General features: G+C 43.2%; 1 protein-coding gene across 7 annotated transcripts in view; it reads right to left on the bottom strand.

The window, feature by feature from the left end:
• SYNJ1 (synaptojanin 1) overlaps positions 1–11,924 on the bottom strand; it is a 683,220-nt gene extending 671,296 nt beyond the window's left edge. For 4 of the 7 annotated variants that reach the window (XM_085623109.1, XM_085623113.1, XM_085623111.1 and 1 more), the window contains exons 1-2: positions 11,783–11,916; positions 9,826–9,972 (exon numbers count right to left, since the gene is read on the bottom strand). In XM_085623109.1, coding sequence (XP_085479235.1) covers positions 9,826–9,949 — 124 coding nt within the window. In that variant the 5' untranslated portion in view covers positions 9,950–9,972; positions 11,783–11,916. Of the gene's footprint in view, positions 1–9,825; positions 9,973–11,667; positions 11,717–11,782 lie in introns of those variants that run through there. The other 3 variants (XM_085623112.1, XM_085623114.1, XM_085623110.1) reach the window with 2 other exon arrangements.
• Between the last annotated feature and the right edge of the window lie 2,552 nt (positions 11,925–14,476).

The raw sequence follows: 14,476 nt of genomic DNA, 5'->3' as shown, positions 1-14,476 counted from the left end.
TACTGCGCTTAGAAGCCTTGCCCGTGCCAGTAGACTGGTCATCAAAGCAGTCAAGGTGGTACAGTTCAGAGTAAAGTGCAAATAATCCCTCCGTTGGGGATTAGGCAAATGGTTTGCGGGTAGTTGCGGGAGTTAAAGGAAATAAATACTCATGTGGCAACTTCTGAAGCAAATTCCACCTCTCCGCCTGCGGCTGAATCCTTACTTGCAGTCTTCTTTTCAAATCTGTGTAGGTATTTAATTATGGCACAGTTTAGAATGATGTCCATAGGATCAAAATAGGCCAGCACAGCCTCCCTGCATGACCTTATACCGCAGATTCTTCACTTCCTCCACAGAAGTTCACTTCGGTCCCCCATACCAGAGCGGCACAGGCATAAGACGTGGACAATGTTCTCCAGTTCGTGCATGCATAACCAACAAATGTCATGCCCTGGCATTCTTCTCCAAGGTGGTAAAGTGCTTTAATAAAGGTAAAAGTCCCAACCTATACTTCAGGAATAGCACCTTGGCCCAATTGCCATAGGTTTCGCTTAGGCAGCTCTGTGGTTTTAGCCTGGTATAGTTTTGAAGTGCCATCCACCCATGACTACGTTTGGACAGTTTGTCTTTGTCCTCGAGCATTGATAGCAACTGTGCGCTGGATTTGGTTTGTTTTTTGAGCTCCCGGTGGCCAAGTGATAAGTCCCAAGGGTTTAAGCCGAGTGGGTTCAAGGCCTGGTTTAGATAGACATATGCCAGGGAGCTCGGACTGAGTTTCAGTTCCTGCCAAAGGTGGCCACCCCAGGAACCCTCTGAAGACGACCTAAGTCTATGACAGCAGGACACAAAGGCTGCCATCCAAGCCAAAGACTGTTTGGGAATACCAAATTCCAGCCTTATTTGTGCATGGGATGTATTCGGGGGTAGCTGGAAAACTGACCTGTACATTTTGAGATCCATTCTGTCCAGTATGGAATAGTCCCTTCACCCGAGAACCTCCCTCCCGTATGTCAGAGTGGGAAGGATCTTAGCTTGTGCTCCCTGCAAGATGGGGGTGAGTGTGGGGCCTTTATGTTTGTTATATAGAGGCCTCAAACTGAAAGTCAACATGTTGCCCTTCTTCCCGATTTCCTCCAAATGGTCAATATAACTTCCATTCCCATTAAAGTACACTCCAAGATACTTGAAGCTTTTTATTGATTCAATTCTTTCATCCCCCAGGAGCCAGGTAAGCGTCTGTGCTGTCTTTCCTCGCACTAATGTTTTTGCTTTTTTCCTATTATGGTCAGTCCGTTTTTTTCTAGAGTAGGAGAGGGCTGCGGTAAACAAGCATTGTAAACCGAACTTGGTTCTACTTACAAGGACTAAATCGTCCACATACAATAGGCTAGGTAGCTGGAAGCCCCCCAGTTTGGGCGAATGAAAATTCACTTCTACAAGGAACAGGTTAAACAAGGTTGGGGCCAAGACACATCCCTGTTTCAGGCCTTGCGTGGTTTTAATTTCCCATGATAAATGGGAACCGTTCCCTACTTTGATCATAACCCAGGTGTCTGTGTGCAGTAGTTCCAGGGCTTTTAGCAGCCCATTTGGGAAGTTTAAGTTTGCCAATTTCTTTCAGAGCTTTCCCTGATCCAGCATATCAAAATCTTATTTAAAATCAATGAAACCCATGTGGACTGGGTGTATATTTGTTTTTGCAGAATCGGCCAGCAACCAAAGCACCATAATGTTTACTATGGTTCCTGCTGGTTTAGTAAAGCTGGTTTGCTTAGCGGTAATAATGGGGTGTGCCTTAGCCCAAAGTTGTAATTCCTCTAATAGAACTCCTGCATAATACTTTGCGTCGCTATCAATTAAAGCGATTTCCAGGGTCGCCCTTATCCCCTCCCTTATGTATTGGGATAAGAATTGAGCCCTACCATGAGGAAGGAATACTATGGAGCTGAATAACGGCATTAAAAACCGGGGCAAGTTGAGCTGCCCAGAACAGTGGATCCTCCTTGTAGATGACTGGTGGAATGTCATTCGGGCCCGGCGCCCCATCCCTACGTCTCCTTGCAATTTGCCTCTGCATGGAGCAAAGACTGATTGTGCATCAGGCTGGTGTTGAGACCCCCCTCCCTATGTAGGGTTTGCAGTGTATTTACTGGCTCCAGGTTGTCTGATTACACCTGTATTGTTCCTCCTGGACCGCTTGGTTATAGTAACTACTCAAAAAACAAGCATTTGCAATGCAATAGGTCGTGCATTTGCAAGAGTTAGAGCTATTGGAGTTGTAAATGATAATGTGTTTTACTTATGTGTTTTGGTTTGGAGTGTAGTGGATGTATGTGGTCTGGAGTGGAATTATGTGGGTTGTATGGGGATTGTTAGTAGTGGTATGATGTGTAAATCTGTGGTGTGTATTGGAGGTATGTGGTTTGTTGTGGAATTGTGTTGTGTATTTGAAATAAGTGGTATGCTGAAGAATTAAGTGGTGTGGATTGGAAATGTGTGGAGTTGAATTGTGTGGGGTGGAACTGTGTGGCGCCGACCAAAATTATGCTTATTGGAATTCTGTGTTATGGTGTTAAGTGCATTTATGTGGATTGCTGATATGTGGCATAGACTGCATTAATGTGGGATGTATTTATGTTGTATTGAGCAGAGTGTAATTATGTGTAGTGGGATTATGTTTTCCCATTCAAACATAGAACTACAAACAATTATGCCCTTTAATTTATTGTTAAAAATACTTTACTCTGCAGCTTATATGTTGGGTGTCCTCAATGTTTTAAGCTGCTTGCTCAGGCAAAGTTGATGAAATGCTCAGGTAGAACTAGAAACAAGGGATTCCCCTTATTACTGAAGGAGGTTGCATGGCACTTCCATTGACACCCCTGCAATGCTTTCAGCCTCCAAAGCCTGTTTAGCCTGTTTTCTCAGAGTTAGTTCTAAGTGGGACGGTTGCGAGCTATTCGCTAGAGATCTGCATGGCAGTTGCAAATGAAGGAAAGCCTCGCCTGGTGCACACTATTATACAGCTGTGCGCCTTCAAGTGATTTATATATGAGGGATTTATTGCTCTAAGAGACAAGATAGAATCATGGACGTAGCTTAGTCAATAAGATTAGGGTGGGGGCTTCAGATTTCCCAACAATGACGCTTGGATATTTTGTTAAAGCACAATTTATGAGAAGCACACCAAGGGGGTGGGGGGTTCGGGGGACTGTAGGGGCATTCTAACGCAAGGTGAATTTCTGTTAATGGATGTTGATTGCAGTCCAGAAAGTAGACAGATATTAGCAATACCAGAAAGCAGGCCTCTTAGGGACCAGTTCATATGGCCGCTTCTAGGACAGGGACGTCAGAACGACTTTAACCTTGGTGCATGGAATCATGGTCTTGTGCAATATGCAATGTGCCCTTGCAGACAACCGTGGTGCACCCCTCCCCCCCCTTTCAACCATACCACATGCAATTAAGCAAAGCCACCCAGCATGCACTTCCAAGAGATTCTTTAGGCACATCTGCTAGAACTACAGCCAACGCCCTGTTGTTTCCCATCACAGTCTGATATAAATTAAAATGACAGTACTGAAATTCCAGGAATTTTATTGTATCTAATGCCAGAGCCCCAAAGTTGCTAGGAAGAAATTTAGATGCCAGCATTTCTATCCAAAACATGAATATGCCCGTGACCTCCAGGTAGATATTTTTACCCAAGTTATGTTTCTGATTAGAAAATCTGTAAGGAGCTAGGACATGGACATAACATTTTATCTTTTACTAAAACTAAATAAAATAAACCATTCAATTCTGTTTGAACTAAAAATATGACGCTGGGATATTTTGTTAAACAATGTATATGAAGAACGACATGAGGGGTGGCGTAGGGGCAGTGGAAACAGAGAGGAGGACATTATTTGGAGCACTTAAAACACACCATTTTAAAAACTAACCATCAACGTACGCAACGGTACGCTGCCTTTCCTCTGCAAACCCTGAAACGTGCATCTTAATGGTTGCACTCATTATGTTTGGCTGATGTGTGTATGCGAATGGCATGGTCTCTGGATGCGGCTAGCCTCTCCCAGAAGCCAGGGTATGCGAGGCAAGCTCTATGGCGTCTTCACAATACACGGCCGTCGCTACCTGCTATGGAGGAAAAAGGAGGGCTCTGAAAGAAGGAGGCGGTGTCTGCACTGCAGCTGCATTACTTACAATGTTTATTAACACATTGGTTGGCAAATGCCATCCAAACAAAAAGCATGGCGTTGTGATGCGGGCAGAAAGCAAAAAACTTAATAAATATATTCTTTTAAACACAAGCAGTAACAGGCCAAAAGACGACTGGTGCAGGAGCTGTGTGTGCATGGAGGGAGGGCTTATAACATGAAGCAGAATGGGAAGCAAAACAGGCAGAAGCAGGGACCGACCAAAAGCATCAAAAAAGATAAACAAGGTTCTCAAACACAGGAGATAACGAAGGCAAGCGCAAGTACACTGTACTTTACCAGTGCTCCTGAGCCTTCAAAGGAAGTGAGCTATGGGCTGCCTGAACGAGATAGAGTCAGCAAAGAAGAGCGACGCTGGAATGAACCAATCGTAGGCAGGAGGCGGGAATAGAGTGGTTTTATCGATTACAGCAGGTCTTGCAGACAGCGTATGCGTGCTGCCAAGGCTAAACCTAATGATACCCGGCGGCCTTTGCGATTAGACCTTTAATTCAGCACATTCACCTTCCATAACATTCCTAGATTCAACAAGAATTTGAGCTGCTATACAAGGCACGGTTAATATAGCATTACATACATCCATGTAATCTCTCTTCCACTAAAATAATGGATTACTTCTCAGTCAATATTTTAACTATCAGACACAAAAACAATATATGAACAAATATATGAACACAACTTTAGGAAATATCTAGTGACTTTCGTCAACTGCCTTTCCAATTTCACCTGTCTATTTAATGATTTAAAAATAAAGAAACCCACACATGGCCCAGTTGGCAAATGCATAGTATCTGAAATACTGTACATTAAAACAGCAACGCCAAGAAAAATCATTTCCCAAACTCAACAACCAATACCCCTTGCCAGACTATAATACTGGAGATTTGAAATAAAACTTAGTGTTATATAAATACGACCTCTACAATTCTGATAAAAACAAGACAGTATCCGCTGTTTTGCCTTTTAAATGTAATTAACTTAAAGGATAGCAGAAACCCTGTATTAATATTTGGATTTAACAGCATAATTTGACTATAAAGCCATTACCAAAGCTAACCCACAAAAAATACTTGAGATTTCTCTACAAAATTAACTATAGGAGAAAGGTTCCTTGAAACTACTCAAAGCGTCCAGATCAGCTAATTACACTTAATCTCATTTCTTTGTTGCTCATAGGACAATGTGGCACTCTGAAAGACTAAAGAAAGCTGGCCTGTGCAATACGTCCTCTTGCTAGAGGAACCAGGGCGCAACTGGACCGTCTGCTAATATGTTACTCTTTTGCCCAAATTAGTATCTTTTTTAACTACGTGGGACGATGCTGCATATTCACAGAGAAACCTCTTTCAAAAATGTTCTCCTGCAATAGATTCAATCGACAACATACCTGTGTAATATCATGCTAACGCATGCATTATCCCTCAAACCATTACTCAATACTGAAAAGAAGAAGATTGCACACTAACAGACAAGGTGGAATTTACTTTCTTTTATCCTTAAGAGGTAAAAACACTTAAGAAATACAGAAGACATGGCAGTCATAAATGCTACGTTGAATGACTGACACAGCATGTTTTTTCATGTTTATTGACTCTTCCATACTGAAGCAGCATTACTGTCTGACTGAGAATCAAACTGTTCTTCCAGAGTTTTAAAATTAAAATTTCGCCACATCTTCCTCCAATTCCCTTCTTCATAGTTTCTTACAATTTTGATACAAGGCTTCAGCATCAGTGTTTTCTGGGTGGCCAAACAGAAACTTCATGTTAGAAATATATTGTAAATATGCTGTAATGCAAATCTTCTGAAAGTTACATATCTATGACTGCAGGCCCTACCAGTGGCGCTGTGGATATATTCAAAAGGTATCAGGAAATTACCTTTATAAGTAATCCAAGCTTCAGCTTTCTCATGCTTTACATTTTTTTCCTAAAATGTACATTGTGAAATATGAAATAGGATGCATTAAGCCAAAGATTTCTTCGGTAAGCACCAAACTCCTGAGGAGCTCTTAGATTAGGCTTCATTAGGTCTATCTACTCCACTGATAATGAAAATGACATTTCTAAAAGATGTATAGGATGTTATTTAATAAAGGTGGTATTTTTCTTATGGCAGTTATTTTGGCTGACACCTTTGCTATATTACGTATGGACGTTGCTGTAAGTGTGGGAAAAGATGCCTCTTGAATTTGGCCAAAAATCCTGAAGTACTCAATAAGATATGTTTAAGAACAACCTGCTAAACGTTTTGTTTTATAGACAATATATTTGAGTTTTAAAATGTGCTATTTCTTTACTAATTAAACATGTTTAGAACAACTGAAACTATCTCTGTAGAGGTTGTTGCGTTCTTTTCGCTTGCTGAAAAAAACAGGCAGACAGCAAAAGAGGTAGTGCCGTGTGGGTGGGGGGTGGGGTTTCGACAGACGACTATGAGGGAAATTTAAATAAATCATTTTCCCTCATCGTCATCTGTCGAAATCCCGCTCCACCCGGCCCAACCGCTCTTACCTGCACAGGCCGCGGCTGGAAAAACCCTTGAAAATGACCGCAACAGCAGCCAAGGGATGGAAAACTAGGCCAGTTATATGTTTAGTAGTTTAGAACAGCAGTGAATGTTCAAATTTGAGGGCACTGTCTGTGCTGAATCTGCAAAAGGAGAGAAGCAAGACCCTCGTGGAGAACTGCCATAGAAAGCACCAGACAGAGCAAGAACAAGCCTGCAACAAGCATTTGCAATGCAATAGGTCTCGCATTTCCGAAATGTTAAGCTATTGGCATTGCAAATGCCATTTATTTATCTGTTTTCAAAACCAACACATAGATACAATGTTTGTCATTTTACAATGCCAGTAGCTCAAATACTCGCAAATGCGAGACCTATTGCATTGCAAATGCTTGTTTAAAGGGGGCCTCGAAACAGGTCTCTATCGGGCTCTGTTGTGTGCCCTGGCACAGGCGGGCCGTTTCTTTCCGGACTGCAGTGACAGCAGGCATATGCATGTACACTGCTCACACTGCTCACTAGTGGAAAAGTTATGGCATGAGGTCATGCAAGGTGAGGTTGTAGGGGGAAGGGAAATCCTCTAAAGAGTCATTTTCTCTCTGGATTTTCCTTCTCTTTTTGAATCTCAGGAGCAGCAGCATTGCCGTGTTGTCACCAGGGCTTTAAGTGGGAGCTTTTTCAATATTATATACAAGCCATAATTGCTGCTTATTTATCTTATGCAAGTAACAAACATTCACAAACCCAATAGTTCTGACTTGTATGATGTTACTTGTTGTATCATATATCTGGATGCAAGGACAGAAACAGCAAACTACAAGTCGGGCGGCACACTATACTAAGCACAGATTTTTAGCTTAAGTGTTTTTTAAGCCACGTCCTAATTGCATTGGCCACGCCCGTTTGAGACACCCCCCTGTTTTTTCATCCCACTTAAAGCCCTGACTATACCTGTGAGTGTGAGCTGAGAGTTCCCTGTAGGAAAGGAGTATGTTAATGAGCGTGAGCATATCCTGTAGGAAAGGACAAACTGCATGTGCTACTGCTGCGTACAGGATATTGAGCGTGGGCAGTAAATATGTTGTGGGAGAAACCACAACGAGCTGACATGGGAAACATCACTTTGTTAAATCTGCGCATATAAACAGCGCAGGACGTTATAAACAAAAGAGGGGAGAAAGTGGCGTAATGGCCAGATCAACCATAGTTGGAACCGGATTCGAGCCTCGGCAACATCCTGCGTTTTTGGGCAAATCACTTCATCTCCCTGCGCCTACCAATAAAATCACGAGTTTGCGCTATAAAAACAGCAAACATAAATAAACAGACGGTCAGCAACACACCCACACCCTTGTAAACCTGGCACCCACGCTTTGAGTGATAGGACACACCCAGGGCTCTGGGCCACACCCACAGGCGTGTAACAGATTGGTAAATCACACAAGAACCAATGGAGCACAGGAGGAGCCAGGCCCAGTCACAAAAGTAATAGACGGAAGGGACATGCCCCCAGCCGAGAAAACACAGGCTGAGCACACCTAGCCCTCACAATATACAAGATACAGAACTCGGAGGTGCCTACAGGTCCCCGGACAGAAATCACACCCGGGATCTTCGACACCCCAACAGGTGAACACAGGCACATGCAGATCTACAGGGGCGACACCCCTGCTCGGGTGTCACGCCCACAGACACGTATCCTTAAAGAGGCGCCCAACCGCTGTGTATTGGAAGCGTTATCTCGTCATTTTGGGCATTTCTATGTTTTGGGCGGGTTTTCGTGGTTGTCTGAAAGGTGAATTGTTTGGCATGGCTTTCTCATGTCCCATTACAAGTTAATACTCTAGTACTGCTTCTGCGTGTCCAGGCGGGTAGGAGAGACCTTCCGGTGACCGAAAAGGCACCAGGGCGTGCGCGTGAGGCACAGCAATGCCAGCTTCCAGGCGCTGAAGCCTGCTTTCCCTCTAGGCCATGAGACGCCCCCGGGCCTTCTTCCTAACCTGCACTTTAATCAGAATAATAACACAAGCGAAAGTGAAACTGCATGCTGGCTTGCGAGGGAAGGGGGACAGGAGATGTGCATGCTGCGTGGCTGTAAGCGCGTACACAGGCTCCAATCCACCAAAAGCCTGCGCGTGCACATCTCCTGTCCCACTTCCGAGGCAAGTCAGCAACAATAGATCTCGCTGGCGACAGCAGCGCTTCCCGCTGCGTTCGCCAGGTGAGACCTAAAAAAGTGGGCATGGCTGAGAGAGAATGAGATGAGATCCACTAGGAAGGGGTTATGCATCAACCAAATGAGATGCTGCCTCAAAAAATAAATAGACAATCAGACAAGAGAAAGAGAAACGATTTGTGGAAAAGAAGCCCTCAAGAAAGGTGAGGTGGGGGGAGCGGAGAGGGCAAAAAAACACTTTGGTGAGAGCCACCAGTTAGAGGGTACGACTTTAAGGGGAAAGACTTCCACAAACAAGAGAGGAAGCTAGGGAAAAGGGTGTACAGCTGTATTGGAGGACATAACATGATTGCAATGATTTAGAGCTCAAGCGGCACTGGGGCTTAGCATTTAAGTGGCATACCACTGAAAATAAGACGTCTCTGGAAGTCTGATCTCAAAATCCTGAATATGTTGCTACTCAAAGTTTTAGCAATAGCACACAAAAGTTGTGTTTTTTTTACCATTTTTATACAGCAATTAATACCAGGGCAGACATGATTCTTTGCATTGACAATTTTAGAACATACGGACAATAAATCTCTGAGAAATTAAGATATTAACCTATACTTGGGGACACAATACGAAGCTCTATGCTTAACAGGAGACAAGTTAGCCACTAAACAATATTGACTACTAGTGATCTTGCTAGAACTCTTTGTTTGGAATTATAATGTTTTGTGTGGATACCAAACAGAAAGGCTACCATATCCCTCACCACTATTTAAACACTACCTTGCATAAGAATGCCTAAATAAAGCCTGGTGTACTTTAGCAATAGAATACAGTGCTCAAAAGAACAAATCTAACAAAATCTGTAATACTGGCTTGTCAAGAGAAATAAAGGTCACATTATAGTGTTTTAAGGATAAAAATAATGACAGGTGTGCATCAACTCACATAAAACTGCTACAGCTCCAGACTCAAACAGGAGGCATTCTTCGCGGTTTCTTGTTTCCACGATTACGCTGAAGGGAGGAGGGTCGAGCTTGTGATAAATCCGATATCCTTTACTGAAAGCCATTGTGCCTCCTGTCAAAAGTCTCTCTGAAAGAGACCATCATATCATTAACATAAAAAGGCGAACTGAAAATAGCAGTTTCAATAACAGTGAAAATATATATAACAATGACAATCAATACAAAAGTCCAGTCAGAAACAAAGTATAGTTCTTAATATATGTGCTTATTCTTAACCACTCAAACATGGACTATACCTCTAGAGGCAGGTGTACTCATTTACACTGGGTAGTGTGTGGTGATGTATTGAACAAATTACTGTTACAGCTTTCTGCTTTCATTAAGTGTGCAAATGCCTGAGGGTGTCTTAACGCTAGACTCACAGTCAAGAGATTGTGAGAAGACATTTAGAGCAAGAAGCTGTAAGTTGTGAAGGTCTTCCTGAACATAGTATAGCAGCTAAAGGTTTATATCTCAAGTGGAAGGGAATTCCTGAGAGAGGTTGTTTTTAATGAAAAGGCGCAAACGCCTGGCAAGATTTTAGTGCAATATTTAAAATATCAATGTAGTAACACAGCAAGAGCTAAGCAGGTTGCAAGGAGTTTGACAAGGTCCTTCACACCTCTATACAACAGCCACTGCTTAAAGCAAATGAACCATGTATATCAATATTAATCATTGCTAAAAAGTAAAGTGTATTCTTAGTTGGCTAAAACCAAGATATTGCCAGTGCACCAATGCAAGAATCGATTAAACTCATGATCAAAGGGCGACTGACCCTTCAACATGTTCAAAATAGAACTGACTGAGAATGCAAAATATGAGCATAGCTTCAATGCACTAACAAATTACATGGTTATATGTTTTAACTGATAAGAACTTAGGTGCAAACGTAAAACATAAACACTTATCACAAGTCCTTCCAATAAACAAGCGCATCCCAAGACGGGCCTAAATATATAAATCCTGAAATAACATGAGGTTCCAAGACTAACCGCAGATAAAGTATGTAGGTGATTTCTGGCACATACCACCTCGAGTAATGAACAACTATGGGCAGAGGCTAACCTACTGTGACAGACTGGTTTTGTTGCCGATTGGCTGAATACGCATTTAACCAAATTCAACATATCAATCTGGACAGGGCTCCTTTCCTCACACCAAATGAGCCACCAAAGTAGTCTATTTTATGTGGGTAAGGCGTTACCCTCTTTATCAGTTCTGTCCCTATAGAGCATTTTTTGGGGCCTCTTTAAGCAGTCACAAGCCCCTTGTAGCTCATATTTATTTGTGGTTCGTCCTCTTCTTCGGCAGGTAATCACACCTGTATCTGCAAGAAGGCCTGTGGAAAAGGCTCTGCCATTTGGCTCAAGTAGGAGGGGCATTAGGGATGAATTCAGTGCAGCTTATTTGTCCCTTGCAGGCATATCTCTTGGGAAGAAGACACTCCCCGTTAGTGGTCATTTGTTTCTAGCGGGTGCGTTACGCAAGGACAAGAAACTCTGCGGTTACTTGCCCCGGGTAAGGCATTATCTGCGGAGAATGACTGTTGGCACTGCTTGCGGCTGTGTTCTCGGTGCTGCAGCTAATGTCTCCGCTGCTACCGCCTCTTCGTCTCCATGTAGGATGCGGCTTTGGTTTCATCTCCCCGGTCGTGCCTCTGCCTCACACTCCAGGGCAGCTTCCCGCTGACAGCACCTGTCACAACACACACAGTGGGGCTCCTACCGCTGGGACATCCCCGCTCAGACCTCGAAGGCAGAAGGCGGCTAGCCGGGGTTACCTGTACAGCTCTGCCAACCCAGGGTCCGCACCGCTCGACCCCGCTTCCTGACAGCGCCTGGGGCGATGCTACCAACTATCCAGATAAAGAGGGGGAGGGATATCCCAGGCCTTACCTCCCGCTTCCCGAAAGAGGACCCGCTTCCCGACGTTTTTCGCTTATGGTTTTGAGCCGACTTCAATACCTGAAGGGCTCTGTCAGATTTCAATAAGAGAAGGCAAGGAAGGCAATAGGAAAGCTGGTTTATTTTGATTGACAGCATAAGGGGCAGTACTAGAAGGGCCCGGTCGGCCGTCCAGACCCACAGCTCCTATGATTGGCTGGTAAAAAAAAACAATTACCCGCCCCCGGAAAAGACGGCCCACCCACTCCGGAAAAAACGCTCTCGCTTCTGCCCCGGAAGAGACTGATCCCCGCAATGTTAGCTCAGCTGTGCGCGAGCCGCCATTGCAGGCTGGAAGCTGTGATCATGTGCGGGCAATGCTCTCTATTGCTTCGTTTTGTGAAAAATGCGTTTAGTCGGACACGGGCGTTCCCCGGACTCTTAGAAAGTTAGAGAAAAGGCGAAAGCACAATTAGCTGGAGCCGAAGGCGGTACTGGTGGTGGGTAGAACGGGACAAGCTTAGCTCTGAGTTCACACTAGGGATCAAAAGACAGCATTTTGTTGATGTCAGTTCATTTAGCTTTTGGCATGTAAAGTGCGTGAGCCAGACTTCGAGTTGCAGAAGCAGTGGTGGAGGCGTGTGTGACCCATGCACTAGCCTTTGAGATGCAATGAGGGGCCAAATTACTTTGTTGGTGGAAAGCTTATAGGTTTCTCGTGGTCCAGCAGTAGTCGGTTTGACGTTCATACTGAGAGCGAAAATTGGTGGGGAAGACAACTGTATCATTTATCTAGGGCAAAGGTCTTCAAACTTTTTGATGCCGAGAACCTCTTGTCAAACTTTTTGAGGCTTAAGAACCCCCTTCTGACAAACATTTCTAGAACTGTGTACTCATCATTGACAACCAAAAACGCCGCCAATTCCCACAGTAAATAATTTTTATGGTGGGGAAATAATATTAAACAGTGTTTAGCAAACTAAAGGTCAGTGAGCGTGGTGGTGTAGTCAAAGGTGTAGCTAAAAACAAAGTTCCTCATTTATGAGGAATTGGCGCAGGGCAGCGCCACAAGTCTTATTGCTGCGCTGCCCTATTCCAATGTGAAAGAGCAAGAATGTACCGTATGTATGAAAAACAGTCCATTCCATGGAAAGAGGAAAACATGAGGAGAAATTAAAACATTTCTCCTCGTTAAGTTTCCACTGGGGAGGTGTCCTTTTTTGAAGCTTCCCCAGGTTTACGTGATTTTGTAAACATGGGGCTGCATCAAAATCCATGGGTGTTCCGTGGGAACCCCACTCAAAGTCCATGGAACACTTCCTTGACGCAGAGTAAGTAAGGCAACGCAGTGACTTGCTCTGCTATGTTTTACTCCATATCTATGAGGCCATGCAGGGTGACTTTGCACTTCCTCTTAGGTATGGTTGAGAAGCTTGCGCCACCGCTGCTTCAAAAAAGTGATGATCTGGCAATGCAAGCATCTCATAAATAAGAACCAAAATATTCTGTAGGTTTTTTAGGTCTTTCACCGTCAGGAATCTACGTATAAAATAATGGGCAGCGTAAATGAAAAGTAAATTTAAAAAGTTGTTACTCAGTGAGAAATGCACTGTAGTATATTATGAAACCTCTATTAGTTAATGCACTGCAGAGGTCTGTGTGTAATTAGAGACCCACAGAATTAAATCTTGAGTGGTGCAGTGGAGAATAGTGATGTGTATTTTTAGCGTTACAAGGTCACAGCCTGTGACAGAAAGCACTGTGAATATGTAATTATTTTATGTCATTATTTTATACTTGCATTACACGCAGTGTAAGATAGAATGCTGCAAAACGTGCAATTAGTTTTACCATAAAAAGGTGCTTCCAAAATATAGATTTCAGTAATACCAAAGCGTATGTAATGCAATTTTCTTTTTACATAACTGTCCCTTCAACACCTCTTTAGGGGTACTAAGGGCTGAGTAAATGCAGTTAAAATTAAAAGCAAGCACTTCCCAGCCCAGTTGTTAACTCTTTACAATCAATCAATCAATCGATAACTTTATTTTGGTCGAAGACCATAAAAGTGCAAATAAAATACATACAAAATGCATGAATCGTAAAAACAATAAATAACAGCAAGTTAATATACTATTAAAAACAAATTAAACTGTATAGTTATCAAGTGGTAAGATCAATAGAGGACGACAATATTTACCCAAAACTTTTCCTTCTTCGCCACATACCAAGTAAAAAACGGGAGACAGCCAAAACAATGGGGGTATGAGTATCATATGTTAGAATCCTGCATGCCTGTATACAATGTCTAAACCCAAGGTTCCTACATAGTGGGATCAACCAATGTTTCCTTATCAATTGATAAGCAGGGCAGAAGAACATAACGTGGCATACATCTTCTCTGTTATAATTACAAGCCGGGCAAACAATATTTTCTGATTTTGCCCATTTATGGGTAAATACTCTGAGTGGTAAGCTGTCATGTCTTAGCTGTATATAAAGCTTCCTCGTGAGGGGTGGATAGATTACGTCTAGGAAGCATTCTGCTCGCGGTTCGGCTTTTACTAAGAGGAACTCTCTGGCAAGTCTCCCCAAAGAGCTTGATCGATATAGGGCAAGTAGTTTCTGTTGCCTCAGCTGACTTGTGAGTTCCAATTTATGTATCCCTAAACAGGACACCTCCGGGGACTCCCAGAGCTCAATCCG

Source organism: Triturus cristatus, chromosome 8 (assembly GCF_964204655.1).
Source record: "Triturus cristatus chromosome 8, aTriCri1.1, whole genome shotgun sequence".
Taxonomy (NCBI): Eukaryota; Metazoa; Chordata; class Amphibia; order Caudata; family Salamandridae; genus Triturus; species Triturus cristatus.
The sequence above is the reverse complement of the archived record's forward strand: the minus strand, read 5'-3'. Positions and strand labels throughout refer to the sequence as shown.